This window comes from Clarias gariepinus, chromosome 5, assembly GCF_024256425.1.
Source record: "Clarias gariepinus isolate MV-2021 ecotype Netherlands chromosome 5, CGAR_prim_01v2, whole genome shotgun sequence".
In the NCBI taxonomy this organism is placed as follows: domain Eukaryota; kingdom Metazoa; phylum Chordata; class Actinopteri; order Siluriformes; family Clariidae; genus Clarias; species Clarias gariepinus.
The window spans coordinates 22,753,004-22,766,204 of record NC_071104.1 but is presented as its reverse complement, the minus strand read 5'-3'; the positions used below and the strand labels follow the sequence as shown (position 1 = coordinate 22,766,204).

The 13,201-nt window shown below is 37.1% G+C and overlaps 1 protein-coding gene across 1 annotated transcript in view; it reads left to right on the top strand.

The window, feature by feature from the left end:
- The first annotated feature begins 1,597 nt into the window (after positions 1 to 1,597).
- vwa8 (von Willebrand factor A domain containing 8) overlaps positions 1,598 to 13,201 on the top strand; it is a 71,482-nt gene continuing 59,878 nt past the window's right edge. The window contains exons 1-12 of the mRNA XM_053496510.1: positions 1,598 to 1,859; positions 2,194 to 2,271; positions 5,408 to 5,538; positions 5,777 to 5,887; positions 8,565 to 8,732; positions 9,923 to 10,087; positions 10,169 to 10,218; positions 10,303 to 10,411; positions 10,485 to 10,589; positions 11,065 to 11,196; positions 11,414 to 11,548; positions 11,839 to 11,916. Coding sequence (XP_053352485.1) covers positions 1,721 to 1,859; positions 2,194 to 2,271; positions 5,408 to 5,538; positions 5,777 to 5,887; positions 8,565 to 8,732; positions 9,923 to 10,087; positions 10,169 to 10,218; positions 10,303 to 10,411; positions 10,485 to 10,589; positions 11,065 to 11,196; positions 11,414 to 11,548; positions 11,839 to 11,916 — 1,401 coding nt within the window. The 5' untranslated portion in view covers positions 1,598 to 1,720. The remainder of the gene's footprint in view (positions 1,860 to 2,193; positions 2,272 to 5,407; positions 5,539 to 5,776; positions 5,888 to 8,564; positions 8,733 to 9,922; positions 10,088 to 10,168; positions 10,219 to 10,302; positions 10,412 to 10,484; positions 10,590 to 11,064; positions 11,197 to 11,413; positions 11,549 to 11,838; positions 11,917 to 13,201) is intronic.

Genomic DNA, 13,201 nt, shown 5'->3' with positions numbered 1-13,201 from the left:
CACAAAAAATGTTTTAAAATCATTCTGGGCCTGTTTCCCAGATTAAACCTAAACGGCAGCTAAAAAGGGAAGTACAGATGAGTAATCACTGATGCAGTTTAACCCAATTTTAGGACACAAACAGGCAAAACCACACACTTCCTGTACACCTATATGGACAGGCATATATAATTATAGTTATTGTACATTCTACTAAAATACATTTAAAATCTGTTTTCCTGTAAACCTTTTTTGAAATAATAAGTGATATATGGTTTGCAAGCTTAGGTAATAATTAGGGTTTGGGATAAGACAGCCAAATATATTACAAACAAGCAATGAAAGCCAATTCATAAATTGTCTTGTATAGTCATTTGTTTAAATTTAATGTTAAGGAAAAATCTTGACCCTACAATTTAGGTCTCACGTTAGAATAGTTTAATAGGTCGTAAACTTAAGGAGTAAAACAAGTATAAAACTAAAAGAATTTCACAAACAAACTTATGTTGATTAGTGTCTGTAGCATGTATGTAGTAACAACAACAAACAAAAACAACAATAACATGATACTACTACTACTACTAATAAATAAATAAATTACTTTTCACAAACAAATTTATGTTGATTAGTGTCTGTAGCATGTACTGTATGTAGTAACAACCACAAACAAAAACAACAATAACATGATACTACTACTACTACTACTACTAATAAATAAATAAATTACTTTTCACAAACAAATTTATGTTGATTAGTGTCTGTAGCATGTACTGTATGTAGTAACAACCACAAACAAAAACAACAATAACATGATACTACTACTACTACTACTACTAATAAATAAATAAATTACTTTTCACAAACAAATTTATGTTGATTAGTGTCTGTAGCATGTATGTAGCAACAAAAACAAACAAAAACAACAATAACATGATACTACTACTACTACTGTTAAATGTTAAATGTTAGTCTAAAGCTTACACACAGGACAGGCTGTCAATCAATCGCAGGGCACACACATACTGTTCACACACACAAAAAGTAAAACACCAATTTGCCTAATCTACATGTCTTTGAACGAAACTGGAGTATGCGGAGGAAACACACCAAGCATGGGGAGAACATACTAACTCCATGCACACAGACCCGAGGCTAGAATCAAACACTCATACATCACAGTGCTGCCTTAATATTACTATTACTACTACTACTACTACTACTACTACTAATATAGTAACAACAACAAAATAATAATTATAATTTGTATTATTATTATAAAGCATAATAAATGTATTTTTTGAATTATGAATAAATAATTGTTAACAATAGTACCTTTTGCAATAGTACCTTTTGTCATCAGGATCAGCACTCTCAGAGTCATGACGTCATGTTGCTGACGTAATAGTATTGGGACATAATAATAATAATAATACTGTCAATATAAAATAATAATAATAATACATATGATTATTATTATTTTAAATTAACAGCATTATTATTATTATTATTATTATTATTATTCCTCTAGCCTTCATGCAGGCATATACCTACGTTGTGTGTCGGAACCAGAATGGTGTTTGCTGTTTCACACGGAGCGATTATGCGACGCTAAACCGCTGTTCTTCAACTATTTTCCTCCGCTGGACAGTTGCTGTCAGCGGTTTAGGGAAATGAACATGAAGGAAAACACTAAATAACTCGGAATGTTCAGTTTTCTGTCCCTTTGACACTGCTGTTCACAATGCAGTCACAAATGTTATTGAAAGGAACAGCCGCAGCTGTGTCTGCCCGAAGACTGCGGAACATTCTGGGTCTCGTCATGTCAAGGGAAGGTTGGAAATGGGGCACGCATGAGGTCAAGCTCTTAAACACTTCATCAGGTAGATGCACTTTTCAAGCTTCACCTTCAACCACAAATAAACACACCCTGGCAGCCTGGCTTTTTTTTTTCTCCATTTTTGCCAACATCAGTATTAGGCTGTGTCTGAGTATTTTAGAGAGATATTGTTACATGTTAGTCTAAAGCTTAACTTAAGCAATAACAGTAAATACGCTTGGTGTCACGATAATTCGACTGGTATGCAGAGTTAATCTTTAAAGTAACAACAATTATCAGGTCATGTGTGTTTATAACAAGGTAATTTGTTTGTAACAAGTTTGGAGGAAATATTTCTATAACTCATATAATTTACTTTGTCATGATTTGATTAACAGGTGACACGGTGAAGATAGGGGAGATCTCCTATCAGCTCAAGGCACCCAGAAACCCTGAGCTTGTACCAGTAAATCACAGTATGTGCTTTTCTCCCTGCAATCAATCATTGACAGTCTTCTTCCCCTGAAATGTCAATTCTCTTCTAAACCAGTCAGCAGTTTACATATCAGTCCCGGGTAAAGCTATGGGCAGTGGAGTATCTGTTTAAAACAAGCAATTCAAAATGAAAAGACGGAATGCACACTAAATGCAACACTACTCATTTAATTCAATTGTGGAGTGAAATATTTCAATAATTTATTGTTTTAATTCCTGTTATCATGGCTTACATCTCATGACAATCAAAAAGCCATTATCTCAAAATCTTGGAAAAAAGGTTTATGTCATTTATGTCATTTATGTGCTTAATACTTGGACTCATTGAATTACAGCATCAGTGTGCATGGCATGGAGGCAATCGGTCTGTGGCAATGCTAAGGCATTATTGAAGTCCAGGTTGGTCTTCTCTGTGCTTAAGATCAGGCGAGTTGCCTGACTATCAAGCACAGCAATATTATGGTCACCAAACCAGTTAGTGCTAGTTTTGGCACTGTGGGTCCTGCTGTCTAAGTCTGGCTGCAAAATGAAATCAGCATGTCCATAAAGTTTGTCAGCAGACTGAAACCTAAAGTGCTTTAAAATATCCTAGTAGTCTGTGTTGATTTTGGACTTAATAAAACACTGTGGACCTAGACGAACTGATGACATGGCACCAGAAATCATCACAGACTGAAAACTTTACACTAGACAAAGCAACTTGGATTCAGTGCCACTCTACACCTTTCGCCAGGTTCTGGGATCTTGATTTCCAAATGAAATACAAAAATTACTGAGGTCCAAATGCTAGTTCTCTCCTTAGCCCAGGTAATACACTTCTGATGTTGTCTCTGGTTCCGGTTGATACTAGGAAATTAATAGTTGTGGCCCATTACCTGAAGACGTCTGTGTGTAATTTGGCTTTTGATGCACTGACTTCAGCCTCACTACGCTCCTTGTGAAGTGCTCCCATCGGTGATGATTGTCTTCTGGATTACTGTCAAGTCAGCAGTCTTCCCCATGCATTTACTGAACTAGATGGAGAAAAAAAGTATTTATTCTGTATGAATAGCAATTTAATCACAATCTTTAATTTTTGGTTTTCATGAGATAAAGGGCCTAATCATGGAAATTATAACCAAAAAAGGCTTGAAATATTGCACTTAATAAATCTATAATATATGGGCAAAGTATGAAAAAAACTTTTTAAAGTGGTATTTGGTTATGAAATACATAATATACCTGATATTACAAAAATAGACTGAGAAAAAGTGAGAGAAATTGATATTTTAGTCCATGCTTTTTACCCACTAATATAGATAACTTGATTGTATATTTGAGCGGACGAAAAAGTGTATTCAAGGTAGCTAGTTTTTTAATATTTGTTGTGCAGTCAGATTTCTTTTTTGACTTTCCACATTGTTCCCTGGCAAATAGACCTCAAGGTTTCCTTCAAAAATCTGAGACCAATTTTCTTATTAAACTATCAACAATCAGATATATACATACCCACCAAGTGCAACATATGCAATGCTAAATTTATTTCTTCTTTTGGTCATTTCTCCCCTATTTGATCATCTGCCATTACCAAGAGTGGCAGAGGAATTAAATAAATATTTAAATATGCCTCTGCAACATGTAAAGCCAGCCATCCTCATACAAAATGTTGCTTAAGCGCTATCCCCCTCTTCCTAATACATGAACTCACAGATGCTCATGATTTACTAGTGTCACTGTGATTGCCAACTTTCTCATCTAGCCAGCACCAACAATTTTACTTTCTTGGCCATGGATGGCTGTGACATCATCAGAATTCAAATCACAATCTGTAGTAGCTGTGCGATTTTTGTTGTGATTTAACTGCGAAGTATGGCATTCAAATTTGACAATTTTTGAAAAAAAAATTTTGGCCTTTCATAAAATATTAAGGAAACAGTTTGTCTCCTCTGTATGTAAATATTCTGCAGTCAAACCTAAGAACCTTAACTTTAAAGTATGTAGATTTTAGTTGTTGTTTAATTTTTGTAGTAATACTGACTCATATGACAGTGGAACCTTGGATTACGAGCATAATTTCGTTCCGTTTGGCTCATAATCCAAAACACTTGTAAACCAAATAGAATTGTCCCATGAGAAATAATGGAAACTCAAATTATTAAGTTAAGTTAAGTTAAGCCTTTTATTCGTCACACATACATTACTGCACAGTGAAATTCTTTATTCTTTACATATCCCAGCTTCTTGTTAGTAGGCAGGGGTCAGAGCGCAGGGTCAGCCATTTTTACGGCGCCCCTGGAGCAGACAGGGTTAAGGGCCTTGCTCAAGGGCCCAACAGCGGCAACCTGGCGGAGCTGGGGCTCGAACCGCCGATCTTCCGATCCATAACTCAGAGCCTTAACACACTGAGCCACTACTGCCCCTACACTGAGCTACCACTGCCCCAAAAATTATTTGTTTTAAATTATTTGTTCCACAGCCCCAAAAAAAGCTTTACTTTACCTTTAAAAAAAAGGAAAAAAAAATCCCGACAGATAAGTACACACACACGCGCACACGAAAACGCTGATTTATCTGAAAAATAAACAAGAAATCTCTCTAATGATACTCGATTGAGCGACACACTAACGGAATCACTGCTGTAAAGTTAAAATAAAACAAATTAAGCTGCGCTTTACCTTAGAAAAGAATTGCGACAGAGCAGTGTTTCTGTGTAAAGCAGAAAGAAAGAGTGTGTGTGTGTCTGTGAAGGCGAAAGTGGGAGGTGTCTGTGTGTGTTGTGGCACAGTGTCCAATGACGCGCACGCACACAGACACAAAGAGCAAGCTGAGCCATAAGCAGAGAGAGAAAATGGATCTTTAACCACTCTAATGAGACTTGTGTGCATGGATGTTGATTATACCAGTAAGAGACGTGCACTAAGACCCAGCAGGAGATATGATTACCCACAATTCCGCAGCACAAGAGAGAGAACACAGACCCGAGGCGTTTTCCAAGTCAAAATTTATTAAATCTTGCAATCTGAGGTTTCACTGTAATAAAAAAAGAGAAAAATATAAAAGAAAAATAGGATGGTATAAATAAAAAAATAATAATAAATAAATAAAAAGCTTTACACTGACATGGTGTGTTTGATGCAGTGACAGAATCCATGCCTCAGACAGTAACTCAGCACCTGCGCTGGATCATGCAGAAAGACCTGCTGGGACAGGATGTATTTCTCATTGGTCCTCCTGGCCCACTGCGCCGCTCCATTGCCATGCAGTATCTGGTAACACATTCTAACTCTAATCATGATTAGACATAAATAGGAAATCAGGGTTATACTGAAGGGAGGTGTGTGTGTGTGTATATATATATATATATATATATATATATATATATATATATATATATAAACACACACATACACACACGTCCCTTCAGTATAACCCTGATTTCCTATTTAATCTATCAGCCCATGTTTAGAAATAACCGTACTTGATATGTATATTGATTGTGACTTCTAGGAGCTGACAAAGAGAGAGGTTGAGTATGTGGCTCTGTCCAGAGACACAACCGAGACTGATCTCAAGCAGCGCAGAGAAATACGCTCTGGGACAGCCTTCTACATAGACCAGGCAAGGGTGAAGTCATTCCTTAGCTGTGCTTTGGCTTGTTATTATGCCTCTTATCCATTATTATGATTTATTATGTACCCTCAGTACATATTATTATTTTTATGTTTTACTCTTTAATTTTCCTCCCAGTGCATGTCATATAGTATATATATATATATATATATATATATATATATATATATTTTTTTTACAGCTGTGTGTAATGATTAAATTTTTGAAGGATGGACTCATTACTTTCTGATATATTTTAGTTTTTGTTTCCGATTGTCATGTACTGTAATTCTTGACCATGTGCAAATTAGACAGTTAAAAAGTCAATTGTCCTTTCATTAAAGCTGAACAAGGTTTGTCAGTGTTTGTGTTGTCATAGTTACTATTAGGCGGAGATCAGCAATGTGAGAAATCCTCTCGAGGTCAATATGTTCATTAAAGCAAGCAATGTTGAACAGTTTTAGCTATTGATTATCCTCCTTGTTTTTAGGGTAAGCTGTGCCTTAATTAACCACATGTTAAAAAAAACACAAATAGACTTAAATTGTCATTGAGGTGTCAGTCTCCTGAGCTTGAGTTGTTTCTTGAATTATGGCTTGCGTTTGTGTGTGTGAGAGAGAGAGAAAGAGAAAGAGAGAAGGTGTTAACTCTCTGGGGTTCTGTGCTCTTTTTTGACTCATATACCAAGCTCTGTGTGTTAAAATGTGTTTCTGTAGACAAGCTGTTTGTTAATGGAATATAAATCGATTTTTCTTTATTCAGGCTTGAGTGATTTAGGTGTTTTGTTTTGTGAGAGCTAATGCTTATTGGAAGAGAAATATAGTTTCAAATATGTGTATAATTTCTTTTTAATTAATGATCCGATCAGTCGAGCAGAGCAAGAAAGCAGAGAGGCATTCAGTGTTAAGCTGAGACTGAAGTCTTTAAGCTTGCTGCTTATTTCAATTCACTATTTTCTCCCTGTTTTAGGAAATTACTTTGGGTCGTGACGTTGGTAAAACGTCTGCCTAAATACCAGCAGACAAAGAACTTTGCTGTCTATTTGCCGTATTAACAAATGTTACAGACGAACCCAGCTCTCCTCAGTTATCAAGTCACTAGCTTAATGGCCAGTTAGAATGCAAGAATTTAACTGAAATTTATTTTAAATGAGATCACTTGTTTCCACTTAAACTCCTTTTCTCTGCAGTGCTCCAAGTTAGAAGACAGAAAGTCATGGAACACTTGAAAAATCCTTAGAACAGAAGTTACATTCAGGACTGTTTCATTGATAAACACGTCGCGTGGCTGGTGTGTGGCTTTGGCTCACCTCCTTGTCCTCCTTGTCTCTACTATTTCTAGTAATTATGGAATTATACAGTCTGTGATGTAAATAGATCCAAAGTTAAATTTAGAACATCTGGCTGTACTTTGGTAGGCCCTGTTTCCACATAATCGGGCATATACTTCCATGTCACCCTAATTATATGGCAACTTGTTTTGCGGTCACTGAAGTAGCTTTAAATTTCCTTCCTTTGACGTCAAGATTGTTTGATTCTAGCACACACATGTTTGTACGGTTGCATCGTCATAACTGAAAAAATCTGATCAGTCAGCCCACACGTATTCAGGGTTTTAAAATAGAAATGTGCTGTTTTTGGGTTTAGATTAAACCAGCTGTTATTTTATAAGCAACAAACTATAAGGGTATGTATACACATAAACATTATTTTACATTTTAACCATTACCATAATTCACTCACTCACTCACTTATTTCTTATACCGCTTTATCCTTTGTGCGACCCTGTATACAGGATAAAATCATTTAGACAAAAAGTTAGAGTGAGTGAGTGAGTGGATTATGATGATGGTCAGAATGTAAAATAATGTTTTTAAAAAATGTTTTTAAACAAGTTTTATGGTTTTAAATATTTTTTTTTTGGCCTGAAGCCTATCCCAGGAAACTTGGTATGGTACACCCTGGATGGGCTGCCAATCCCTTGCAGGGCACATACACATACATACACTCACTAGATATTCTGATGCTTAGTCACACGCTACGGGTAATTTGGAAACGCCAGCTAACCTAGTCTGCATGTATTTGGACTGTGGGAGGCATGGTGAGAACATGCACCCATACCCGAGAATCCAATCAAAGTTCATCCAATCAAACATTTTTCGAATACAGTTATTCAAGTTATTTCTAACTGAGCGATCTGATTGGATGAGAGGCGTTCTACGTTTAACTATATGTATCACTCCCTGTTACAATTGTTCTAATAACTATTAATTTTACTAACTGTTGGTCGCAGCTAAAGTAAAAGTGACTAGTACGGTTTGCAGTACTGAAAAGATGGGAAAACAGCGTCCTACCAAAACCCACAACCCACAGAACCAGTCTTGAAAGCACTGGATTAAAGCAGTTGTCAGCAAGAAAACATATCTGATAATGTTATACAGGTTTTATGTAAAGCAATATTACACTTAAGGCCGAACTATTGTTCTGTGGCTGCATCATAACTGTACTGATAGTCAGTACAACAGTGCTCGCTCTTGTGTGATATTGTTTAATTATAACACTTATAAAAGGATACCTAAAAGTAACTTTTCAAGAGGACTAATTTAGCTAAGAGAGTGGAATAAATGGTGAGGTGAAGTTAGGCTGTTTGTGTTAGCTCTGCTTTCTGAGCCATCTGTTATGTGCAGTGTGCCGTGAGAGCAGCAACCAAGGGACGAATTCTGGTTCTGGAGGGGCTGGAGAAGGCTGAGAGAAACGTGCTGCCTGTCCTGAACAACCTGCTGGAGAATCGGGAGATGCAGTTAGAAGATGGACGCTTCCTGATGTCTGCCCAGCGTTACGACAAACTGCTACAGGTTATACGAGCTTTAATAGATAGTAAAGATATACTGATATACAGCACTGTGGAAAAGTCTGTAGGAAACTGTAGGAAATTCTAATTTTTTTAAATGTTTTTTTTTATTTAAATAAATGAATCAAGGAATTTAGGTAAGATAAGGACTTAGGGTATGATGGGGTATGTTGCCATCCTTTGCCTTTAAAATACTTCACCAGGTAGATTATATCATATGTCTCTATAATTGTTTTCATTTTAAAAGTTTCTTCTCTACTGAAAAAATAAAATGTTTTTGGCATTGTCTAAAATTTCCACTGACAGTTTTAGAACAAAATACAGTTGAATCTTGGATTGCGAGCATAATTTGTTACAAAGCACTTGTATATCAAAGGGAATTTCCCCATAAGAAATAATGGACACTCCGACAATTTGATTCACAATTCACAAAAATATTTATATAAAAGTGGTTAATACAAAATGTAAAGTAAAATATACAACAAATTAACCTGCACTTTACCTTTGAAAAGAACTGTGGCTGTAGTAATTAAGACCAGAGAGAGGGGGGGAAGAGAAAGAGGCTACTGTATAGGCCCACTTTCACACACACACAAGTGCATGCACACACCAGTTTACCGATGGAGACTTTCACTCACAGTAAGCGCGTGCACACAGACACATAGACACCCACACACACCAGCTTGCCGACAGAGCCAGAGAGAGGAGAGGGGGAGAAAGTGGGCTACTGTGTAGGACGACTTTCACGCACACACATACACACAGGACACCCACACACACCAGCTTGCCGATAGGGCCAGAGAGAGGAGAGGAGAAGAAAGTGGCAATATATATATAATATATAATAATACATATTATATATATTCCTATATGCACTAAGACGGAGCATGGGAGACGATTACCCACAAAACTGCTCGTATTGCAAGACCTTGCTCGTTTACTAAGTTATAACGTATTTAAAATTGTTGCCCGTCTTGCAAAACACTCACAGATTAAGGTACTCGCGATGCAAGGTTCCACTGAATATTAAATAAATTATTTAGCGTTGGAACAGTACACATACAGTAGGAAAAGCTATGGTAAGTAAAACATTTTCTGGAATATAAGTTAAACCGGGGTATAAACCAGTGCTCTGAGAATTGTGCAGTATTAATTAATGTCAACTAAACCCGGCATACTGTGTTTTGATTGTAGGAGCACACTAAAGAAGAACTAGACCAGTGGAAGCTTGTACGTGTGAGTGAGGATTTTCGTGTCATCGCTCTAGGGCTGCCTGTGCCACGCTATAAGGGCAACACTCTAGATCCACCCTTACGCTCACGCTTCCAGGCTAGGGACGTTTACTACCTGCCCTTCAAGGTACAAAAGTCACATGTTTATCAGTCTCTATTTATTCCTGAGTGAAATGCACGTTGCTCAGATTGCTTTTACTTTACTCAGGACCAACTCGAAGTCCTCTATAATGTTGGACCAAATGTGAACGCTGAAAGGTAAAGCAAATTCCAGGATTTACTGAATAGATCTTTTTTGGCAGCCCAATGATAAACTGTAAAGTTTTCCTTTTTTCCTGTCAGGGTGTCTCAGCTCCTGTCATGTGCTACTACTCTTTGCTCACAAGAATCTGCCAATCTGGGTCTTCCTGACTTTCCTGTGGACAATCTACCATCTGCTGTCAAAGTGCTGGTGAGTGTGGAAATGATGTATATCCGTGTCATCGACCAATTAGTGACTAAAAAAGGCAATGTCACTGTTGCAGGACTTGTTCCCCATGCTGTCCTCTCAGCAGTTGGTCCAGAGACTCTACCCATATGACATCATGCTGGGGAAAGAGGGTCGAAATGCAGTGGAGGGTGTGCTTAGTGTAAGTGCCGTAGCTGCTGCTGAATCCACAGGTTTCTCTTTTTCTCTCACACACTTTTTTCCTACTGCCACTTCCTCCCTGACATCTCCATCTTTCTCACTGACATATTTTACCTCTTTCTCTCTAATTTCTCACCCTTTCTATGTATATCTCGCTGTGTATATGTCACTGTTCATATTATCCTCTTTATCTCTTTCTCTCTCTTTCTCTCTCTCTCTCTATCATTCTGTCTTACTGTTAACCCATGTCTGTATTTCCTTTGCTCAATATCTTTCTCTGTACTTCTATTCTCTATTTCAGTTACTAAATTTCTTTCATTTCATGTCTGTCCCTGTTTTTCTGCCCCATGTCTTTTCTCTGTGTTTTCTTTCTGTCTCTCTATCTGTCTCTATCCATCTTTATTGTCATCTGTCTCTGATATTGTATCTCCATTACAGTAGCAGTCAAGATTCTCTCTCTCTCTTTCTCTCTGTAGCGTTTTGAGCTGATGGATGGAAAGAAGCAGCCATCTCCCCATGCTGTGGTAGAAGTAGAAGCATCTACAGGAGGGCACACAGGAGAAGCATCAGTTGCCCTCAGCATAGCTGACAAAATCATATCCTTCCAGGTCAGAGTGCAAAAAATATAAATGGCTGAAAAAACAGATGAGAGGTTCCTTAGCGCTTTGTTAATTCAAGGCCAACACTAACATAAGCCAAAGCACACTATGAGGAAAAAAACATGTTACAAGCATCTAACAAAGGATAAGTTTGTGATTTGCGTAAATATGATTGTAAGAGGACAACAACCAGGCTTCTCATTTTTCTCTAATGGAAATGCTGCAGGTTCCAGCAGGATCACGACCCCCCCGGCCACCTGACAGCAGTCCATCTTTCATCAGCACTCCCACCCACGCTCGCCTGCTAGCCGAGATGATGCAGTCTCACTCCGTCAAAGACATGTGTCTCATCGGCGCCAAGGTACACAATCAGCTTCCTGAACCGCAGCATTCAGGGTTACACAGCGGAGCTCTTCACTACAGAGCTGATGTGTGTGTAACTACAAGAACAATAGCGAGAGCGATATCCCGGCAGCCTATTAAAACGATCAGGAAGGTTCCTCGCCCCCTGTTGAGCAACCGTTTGTCTTGTGGAGTGTGTTTTTAAAATACGTTGGTTTTGCTGAGTGTCTTATTACTGTGATTAGCTGGACCTGATTAATAAATGTCGAAACATATATAAGTCACACTTTTCTTTTTGTATCCTTGCAGGGTTGTGGAAAATCTGTGATTGCAAAAGAATTTGCTGAAATGCTTGGGTATAGCATCGAGCCAATCATGCTCTATCAGGTACCTTTTACCTACAGTACACGTACTGTAATTGTAAAATCATGCATGGTTTTGTGAATGCATAATCCATAATTGTGCTTTATTTCCGTATAAATTACTCTGCACTGCGTATTATTTTTTATGTATGTAAAAGACATGTACTTAATCCTATATGATACTAAGGTTGAACTGGATCATTTTATTGTGTTCTAGACTTTTATGTATATATGTTTTTTGTTTGGGCTGCAAAAGTCAGAGTTTATTATCTTAGACTTATTCAAGCTATATTGGCTGTGTTTTAAGCTCAAGAGTGTCATTTTTATGATTTTTAAATCTCTGATTAGTTTTTATTCCTACTTCTACTTCCTTTAAAGATATTGGACTGAATAAAGAAGGAGTTAAACTTTTTTACTTGCTTTGAATTATGGACATTTATGGTCTTGTCTTTAAAGTTTTATAGATAAGTATTTGTATTACTGGTACATAAGCTGCAGCTGCAGTCAGAGCTGTTTACTTAGAAATGTTTGTATATGCTGGACAGACTAAAGCGCTGGTTCAGAGAGCAACCCACTGTGCCTAAGCACAGTCATGCCATAGGTCATGCGCTCTGATGTTATCCATCCCAGTTATCCAACTCTCTCTACCAATCAAGTTAGAGTAGGGAAAGTGACACCCTCTGATTGGTTGATTCCGGCTTTAAGTATTTTCATAGCCCCATTTTTTCCCCCCAAATTTTATTTGGTACTTTTAAAAGGTCAGTGGTCTGTTCTGTTTTAAACCTTGTACTGAAATTGTACTGTCTGTTATCTTCTCTGAAGAACATTCATATCAAAACAAAGAAACAAGCCTTGTGTCTCATGAAACGGGAAAATCCAGACAAGATCGCCAGCATCCAGTCAGACATTACAAGTATATTAATAATTGAGAAAGCTCCTGTTTTGGCAAAAATATTCAGGTGTTTTGGTCTAGACAGTAGAGCTAGGTGATTATATAGGATATAAAATTATTGATATTGTGATTATTGTGAAACTATTTCACAATACACTTTTTCCCTGAGATATTGCAGTACGTTTAATAACATTAAAAGTATTTTAACTCATGCAATCTGACTGGAATCACTGCAAAAGTATATATATATATATATATATATATATATATATATATATATATACATGTGTGTGTGTGTATTATTTGATACTATATGATACTCTTTCTACTGTGTTTTGGAGGCCGGGCTTAGAATAAAAATGATGAGGTGTTGTATTTCTTTAAATTTGATTTAACATAAAATTTTAAAACACACTCC